This window comes from Anarrhichthys ocellatus, unplaced genomic scaffold (assembly GCF_004355925.1).
Source record: "Anarrhichthys ocellatus isolate YVR2014 unplaced genomic scaffold, GSC_Weel_1.0 scaffold21, whole genome shotgun sequence".
NCBI classification, from domain to species: domain Eukaryota; kingdom Metazoa; phylum Chordata; class Actinopteri; order Perciformes; family Anarhichadidae; genus Anarrhichthys; species Anarrhichthys ocellatus.
Window position 1 is genome coordinate 4,828,987 of NW_022280051.1, and position 8,515 is coordinate 4,837,501.

Here is an 8,515-nt window from a genome sequence, read left to right on the forward strand (position 1 = left end):
CCCCCCCCCCCCCCCCCCCCCCCCCCCCTCTCCTTCAATCATTATCCAGCATGCATGGCATTCCAGCTCACAGGAATGACAAGGAGATTGTTATTGTGCGCTCTCTCGCTGCATACTTGCACTCTTCTCACACACACACACATACTCGTAAACAGACACACACACACACACACACAAGCTTTTCAGACCAGAGGCCCGTTCTGGTTTCCAGTGATGAAGCCAAACAATCAATGTCCATTCACTAATTTTCAGGCAAGGGAGTAAGACTGAGACTGAGAGAGATGGAGTGAGAGGAAGCGGAGAAGAGGAAGAGAAAAGCAGAGACGCAGGAAAGGAAAGAGAGAAGAAGAAATGGAGAGTGTAAAATCTGAGAGGAACCCCCAGCATGCTTGTCCTCACGTGGGAAACCTTCCTCTCCATCACACTGACCTCTTTGTTCCTCCCATCCTTCCATCTCTACCTCTGTCTATCATCTCGCTTGTTGCTAATGAGCTCTCGCTCTCTTTCTCTCTCAGGTCCATGGGAAGTGTGTGTGCAGACACAACACTGCAGGTGATCACTGCGAGCGCTGCACTCCGCTCTACAACGACCGACCCTGGCAGCCCGCTGACGGACTGACGGGCGCTCCACACGAATGTCGGAGTGAGTCGAACAAACACTGACCCACCTTTCCCCACCGAGGAAACTTTAAATCCTCACTGCATCGCCACAAGACCTAGAATAAACAACTGAAGAGTAACCACCATTTATCGGTGCATCTGCATAGACAGCAACAGCCTGTAGAACGGGCATGTTTAACAAAGCATGATATACAAAGCCCTGATGAGGATTTAGGGGAAGAGGACACTGGAATTAGCTGTAAAAAACAAGCAGCATACGGGAGAGTTAGGGTGCACCAAAATGGCAAACCAGTGCAGGGGAAAGATAAAGTAAAGAGTACAAATTGAGCAAAACAACTTGCCATGTTGGACCATCAACCAGACGGCATCCTCCTTTTGTGAAGCCAGTGCAGAAGTGCCTTAAACCTGCATTCTCTATAGTGACCACCAGGGGGCGACTCCTCTGGTTGTATAGAAGTCTATGAGAAAATGACTCTACTTGTCTCTTGATTTATTACCTCAGTAAACATTGTAAACATGAGTTTATGGTCTCAATCTCTAGTTTCAAGTCTTCTTCAATACAGCATGATGTTCATTTAGTACATTATGGTCCATTTAGAGTCACACAGACCATAAAGCAGGGGATGCTTTAGGGCGGGGCTACACGGTGATTGACAGGTATACGGCATCCCCACGTCACTCCTCCTCAGTCCAAATATGGTCACTTCCTGTTCACTGTCTTCTTGGAAGTTAAACTTCTAGAGAGTCATGGGTTATCAACGTATTTTCTAAGTAAGTCAGAGCTGCAATGTCAGCTGTTTTTCTAGTAAAGGAATACTCCACCTTAAAAAAACCTGGCTCCTTCATGGAGGGCAGCAGCTACAGTTAGCTTGGATACTCAACAGTTACCAGTGGATTCCACTGGAGACCCACAGACACAGTAAAGCCTCAAAATGTCCATAACAACTTCTCAAACCAGCAGCATAATCTACTTCTCTGATACAGACAATTACTGTTTGATACTCTAAAAGCTCTATATTTTGGTCAAAAGCGACGGCGACTCAAAGGTGGTGTTGATTTCCTCCCTCTCACACCAGAGTGCAAGTGTAACGGACACGCTCATAGCTGCCGCTTTGACTGGACGGCGTGGCGTGAGTCCGGCCAGCGCAGCGGAGGCCTTTGTGACTGTCTGCACAACACTGAGGGACGTCAGTGTCAGAAATGCAAAGCCGGCTTCTACAGAGACCCCCAGAGACCACAGACAGCCCCCGACGCATGCAAACGTAAGACACACAACACATACAAACAGTTGCTCATCACAGTGAACATTGTGGCTTTTCAGATTTCAGTCTCTGTGCATGAGATGAGTTCAGGAATGTCACTAGTAAATACTAGACGCGGGGATGTTGCCATGCCCAACATTTTTTTGCAAACCGTAACGTGTAGAACACACTGTAAAATGTCATATCGCATAATTAATCATACCGGTGTTGACAAAATGTTGCTAGTGTGAATCATAACATCAACCTCATACGCACACCACGCTGGCACGGCGATCTCATTCTCACAAGGAATGCGGAGAACTGAGATCGCAAGCCGAGACGTGCTGGATAGCGCTGATACCTCATGGGCACCTGGCCGTGTGTGTGTGTGTGTGTGTGTGACAGCAGACGGCCCACGCTCCAGCGCAGTTTACACCGGAGTTAATCATCAGATGGTGGCATTCCTTCTTCTGACTCAAAGCTCGACACACAAACCCCTGCGCGTCCATCTCGGGCTTGTTTTGCCATTTTTCATGCGTGACTCAGAGCTGGAGTAGCTTCGGGGTAATTATTGGTAGTAGGGCGTGAGGGTCCTCTGTGTGTACGTGTGTGTCTGAGCGGCGTGCTGCCCTCCGGTGATGAGACGAGTCTTAAGTAAACACGCGATAGTCATCCACAAACACGCAGCAGCGGCTACATTCCCCGTCTGATTATGAGTCAGATTTGACCCAGTCAGCTCAGTCCTGCAGGTATGCTGGACTCACACATCATTTCTAGTGCATATCACACTGACCTTATTTAGAATTGCATTATTTAGAATTAGGTTTGGGGTAAGGGTTGGGTCAGGCATTTAGTTGTGATGGTTAAGGTTGGTGTAAGGAGCTACCGAATGCATTATGTACACGTGTGTGTTCACGTAGGCATAGACATTGAATTTAAAACGTGTCGAATAAGTGACAAATTGCACCAAAGCATTCAAAAACATAGAGGAGGGACAATATGTTGGCTATCAGCCCAATTATATCAATCACAGTTTGGGTGTCGTGCACATTTTATTTAATTTCTTTACATCAAGAAATCCACACAACAGAAATACAAATATTTCTCAAAAACCTTTAAACGTTTTAAACCCTTTTACCCACCGACTGCTACAGCGTTTCAGCCCTTGGTTGCATATTGTGGCGTCTCTATTAGCATAGATTCAAAATCTTCCACTGGAGCCATGTTTACCAACATGATACAGCCTTATTCCATTGTTGTTCTTCAGTTTATTATCTATTATATCTTTTCCCCATGCCAATTTAAGACCATCAAGTTTAGATGTGCCTCTGATAGTCATACAGAACAGACATGTACTAGGGTTTAGATTTCAGGGATTGGGTGTCGTGCATGAAAACTCGCCTGTGGTTGTAACTGTAGAGGGGTAATGATCCTCACCCTGACGGCTGATTGATGGACAAAAAAGGAGCGACGGCATGCTTTGGAGAACCCCTGAGACGAAGGTACAGGTTGTGAAATCCCACTGACAATGGAGGAATTTCCCTCCGTCGTGAGGAACATTTTTTTCATACCAGGCTCCGAGGGGCCCTGGAAAGAAAACACCCCTGTCAAGCTTGTACACACCAAAACTCTTTAGCAGAGGGGAAAGTTACAGTGTGTGTATATATATATATGTGTGTGTGTGGGGGGTTTGTTGTCTACACTGGCTGCTCAGGCAGGTGTCTTGTCATGTCTCATGAAGTTTTCATAGTCAGAGCTCCTGCGGCTCTCTTACACATACATATTTACACAAAGCAGTCCTTGTGTAGTGACCCTCTTCAAATGCTCATAAATTCTCACGCAGATATGTAAACACACGCGCGTACCGAACACATCGTAACACGTGTTTATCAGCTTTACATGGACCTCAGATGGTGCTCGGTTGATTATTAACGTGTGGAGGCTGTTCACCAAACAATAGTGTAGATAAGGTCCTGATACACACACACACACACACGCAAAGATCTTGTCTAGGACATGTCTAGTATTTGTGTATCTTCTGTGCGCGTCTATGAAGTCTACAAATGCGATGTCTTTATGATTTTATTGATATTACACAGTTCGTTCTTATGATAAGGTTTATGTTATCTTTGTTGTCCCGGACCATTTGTCTGATTAACCAGCTGGTTTGGAGCTCAAGAAGGTTTATGGGACATCGTTCCGACAGGCTGAAGACAGCAGTGTGCTTCATCCCTAACTTAGACGTGTCATTCCTGCTCCCTTTTAATGAGGAATTCAGGAAATATAACATAAAACTAACAAGTATTTGCGTCATGAATTAATCTGTTTATTATTCTTTTGTCTATAAGATAATATTAAAAAATCAGCCATGATATTTTTTTGCAGTTGCAGATAGATGTAATGATAACCAGAACTATGACCGTTTGTTCTATTACTATAGTCAAACATTGATGATTTAAAAAAAGAAGAGGTGAGAGTGCAGGGAGTCATGCCTCTGGGTGTACAGTAAGTAGTTGGAGTCATTTACTGCCAGTTGAGCTTCAAGCATCATTAAACAGGAGAGAAATGCTCCTAACAACACCCCCTCTTTGTCTCTCCCTCCTCGTCTTCTGCCTCTCTCCTTAACCATGTCTCCCTCCCTCGTCCTCCCCCGGGACGGGGACAGATTTATGGGGGAGGCCCGACACCTCCCCCTGCAAAGGCTCCGGGTCTCAGTGTTGATAACAGTAGAAAGACGGCAGACAGTAGTTTTCTCAGACTGCCAGTGGAAACATGGGTGTGTGTGCAAGTATATTGTTTTTGGAGGTTGTTTAAAGAACACCCTATCAGCACACAATTAGCGGGGGGGAGAAAGCTGGAGAGGTTTGTGTGTGTGTGAGATAAGAAAAAGAGAGAGGCCTTTGTATTACAAGCTCCTGCAACAACACCACACAGACAAATAGAACAACTGATGAATGATGAAATACTTTAGTCCTGGTAATAAATTTGTAATTTATAGGTTAGTAAACTGTCATCTTAAAAGACCTTTAGACTCAATGTTCCCAAACATGACTTTTTTTTGTTCTTAGCAGTAGATCTCTTCAAGTTGGCCATGCTCTATTTTAAATAACTGACCCCAGACAAATATTTGGAGTGATGGGAAGTAACAGTTTACAGACTGCTTTTTTCAAATGTAGAAATACTATATTTACCCTTTCATTTGCCAAAAAAAGAACATAAATTATGCCTATTAGGCCCGCGGACAGAGTCCTTATCCTCAGCAGAACAAAAACAGTGAAAGTCAAACTCACAGCTCCGGGTCAGTCCTGAAGAAACAGGAAGTCCAGAAAGCAGCGGATGTGAAACCTTCGTCAGAACGCACACCGGTCGTCAGTCCGACCCTCAGCTTCTGAACGGCCCACACAGGACCCACACAGCTTTTTGAACTAACCCTTTTTGATTACTTAATTCACGTTAGGCTATGTTAACGATTTGTCGATGTCAAAATGCAACATGCAACACCTTCACATCTTAAACTACTTTTTTCTCTTCCCAGCATGCAGCTGTCACCCCTTGGGCTCCATGCCCTTCCACCTGGCTGACGGCTCACTCTGCGACCCCTCCAACGGAAATTGCATCTGCAAACCTGGAGTAGGTGGAAACCACTGCGACAGGTGCATGGTGGGATACTGGGGCTTCCACGAGTATGGCTGCCGTCCGTGTGACTGTGCAGGAGACTGTGATCCGTTTACTGGAGACTGCATGTTTGGGTGAGTAATAAAAAACGATATGTAGACAGCAAGTGCCTTTTTGATACCAGTGATTTTCCTTTTCCCAAATCTTTGTACCTCATAGCAAAGAACTTTTCATTTTTATGTAAGGTAACATGATTATCCACAGCAAACAGAGGTCTGTGTATTTATTTGCAAACACATTTACATGCCCATGTGTGTGCGTGTGTGCCGATGTTGTAATGTGTTTGTGCAGCTCTGACCTGGACCTGTACAACTTGGAGGGAAACTCCAGCGAGCCGGTGAGGATCTTCAGAGTAGACGAACTCTTCTCTGCCCTACACTACTCAGGTGAGTTGAGACTGTGTGTGTGTGTGTGTGTGTTATGCATCCTCTTCCACAGCTCAGTGACCAAGCATTAATGGTTAAGTAATGAAAGTCATCATAGGGCCTTAGAAGGCGATGGAACAAAGACGGATGTGTGTGTGCGCATGCATGCATGGACAGTTTCCATGTGTCCCTTCTCTTAGACCTCCCACCATCGGCCTGTAACTGCAGCTTTCATAGGCACATTCCTCACTGGACACACACTGTGCTTGCATTCTTAGGACGCCATGCACAGTATCTGAGACCACACACACACACACACACACACACACACACACACACACATACACACCAGTTATGTGACAGATATTAATCTGTACCTGTGTATCCGTCTCCTGCAGAGAAGTGTGAGTGCAAGGAGCAAGCCCTGACCAACAGCAAACTGTTCTGCACCATGAATTATGCATATGGTAAGAATTTCTCACGGGTCTTTCACTCGTAAAGGATTTTAATACCGCAGCATTCAGAGTATTAATACTCTACTCTAATTAATACTTGTCTTCTCCACTTGACTCTCAGTCCTGAAGGTGAAAGTGCTGTCGGCCCACGATAAGGGCTCCCACGCCGAGGTGGAAGTCAAAGTTCAGAAGGTGCTCAGTCACAACAGTAAGGTGAAGATACAGCGAGGTCGGGTCACTCTTTACCCTGAGTCCTGGACCGCACGGGGCTGCACCTGCCCGATCCTCAACCCAGGTCAGACTAACACTCCGTGTCTCACACTGCGATTGTCTGCTTCAGTACTATTTTAACAAACACATCCCAGCCAATCAGAGAAAGTACTTTCTGAAGCTTTTGTAACGTCGCAATACACCTAAGCTGTTTAGCCGCTTTAAAGTTGATTGAGGTGGATTAAGTGTCCCTGACCTTTAACGTCGTTTCTCAGGGCTGGAGTACCTTGTGGCGGGCCACTCGGACCGTAAGCAGGGCCGCCTCCTGGTCAACATGAAGAGCTTCGTCAAGCCGTGGAAGGCCAGCTTGGGGCGCAAAGTCCTCACGCTTCTCAAGAAAGACTGCAACTGGTAGGCGGATGGTCAAAACAATGGAGGACGGACGGACACATGGGACAGTAATGCTTTGGATTTTCTTGTCCTCCAGATGTGGAGTATTGAATCGCACAGGTCTGGGAGCAGGTTTTTTGAAGGCTGAACTGAGATGATCGAAACGCCCTCTTTATTCCTCTGCTGTCGTCCGGTGGGAGCTGGTGGCGGACTGCACCAGCTAAAAGCACCTGGGACATAATTTTATTAAGACGTTTCATGTCTCGCACAGTAGGATTTCTTCTTCTGCTGCTGCGGCTCAAGAAATTGAGGAATTCAGCGCTTTGGTCAAGAGTGCTTTCTATTCCCTCTGGACACATTGACATAAAACTGAATCTCTTCCTCTCTGCAGCACTTTACCCTAAGACGGACTGAGAAAATACAGACACACAAGGAGAGGAAGATTCAACACACGCACACTAAATGACTCCCCTGACATGGACTGTGGATGCAGCACGTCCATTCCATATCACAGTGGACACACATGTGTGTGTGTGTGTGCTGCTGACATAATGTGCAAAGCACCCAGAGTGACGCTGAACAAGCCATACAAGCCACTACAGGTGGTTCACTTTTAGCCAGTCCAGGTGTGCCTGTGTTGAAATCGGAGTGAATGGATTTGACCCCTAACGTGAATGTATTTGCCCGTTTTGAAAATGTGTGTGTGTGTGTGTGAGACAGAGACGGAGTTTGAATGCAGAGGTATATTTACGAGCACAGTCCAGATTCAGTCCAGCTCTTTTCTGTAGGTTTGTGTACACTTTCAAAAACTGCCGTTCCAATGTTCATGATACAGCGTTGATTCATCTCGTATTACACTAAATTCAGAAAATCCTTGTTATTCCTACCTTTGTGCTCTTGTACAGTATTATTTGTATATATCTATATAAATATTATGTTCATCTTTCGCCCCTTTTGTTTAATTGTTTTTGTACATGGTAATATTAAAGGATGATTACAACTCTGTTCTCATTTTGACAGTTTTGGCCGTCATTTCCATCAGCTGTTATAATGTTAAGACGATCAGACAGGTTGTAAACTATCCAACAGTTTTCCATAATAAGCAATTAAAAACCTGAAACAAACGATGGACAAAACTACTGAAATTAGACCCACGTAATAACTTTTCCTTTAAAGTCTCAGCTTCTGTACTGTGACAGAATAGTCAAAGGAAAACTAAATTAAAGTTCCCTTGAATGAATTCAACTTTAGACAAATTGTTTTTGAAATGAAAACAAGTTTTAGTCTCCGGATATCCAAACGCAATCACTTCCTGTCTCTCTCCATATTTTGCTTTTAGCTACCAAGTACCACAAACGTTGAAGTGCGATGTTATAAGACCGGCGTGGCTCGCTGTAGTCGCCCAAAGGCTCCTTTTTTTCATAAATTTGGCATATAACAAGAAATAAATTAAAACCGGGAACATTTATTTTTCATTTCACCAGGACTTAAATATTTTTGCAGCTCTGTCTTTGAAACTATGTTCCCAGAAACACTCTCTTCCCAGATGAACTCTCAGC

At 44.9% G+C, this 8,515-nt stretch overlaps 1 protein-coding gene across 1 annotated transcript in view; it reads left to right on the forward strand.

The window, feature by feature from the left end:
• ntn4 (netrin 4) overlaps positions 1–7,967 on the forward strand; it is a 19,200-nt gene extending 11,233 nt beyond the window's left edge. Inside the window, exons 4-10 of the mRNA XM_031859059.1 lie at positions 516–642; positions 1,697–1,882; positions 5,397–5,610; positions 5,828–5,922; positions 6,300–6,368; positions 6,478–6,651; positions 6,842–7,967. Of these exons, the coding sequence (XP_031714919.1) occupies positions 516–642; positions 1,697–1,882; positions 5,397–5,610; positions 5,828–5,922; positions 6,300–6,368; positions 6,478–6,651; positions 6,842–6,981 (1,005 nt within the window). The 3' untranslated portion in view covers positions 6,982–7,967. The remainder of the gene's footprint in view (positions 1–515; positions 643–1,696; positions 1,883–5,396; positions 5,611–5,827; positions 5,923–6,299; positions 6,369–6,477; positions 6,652–6,841) is intronic.
• Positions 7,968–8,515: the final 548 nt, after the last annotated feature.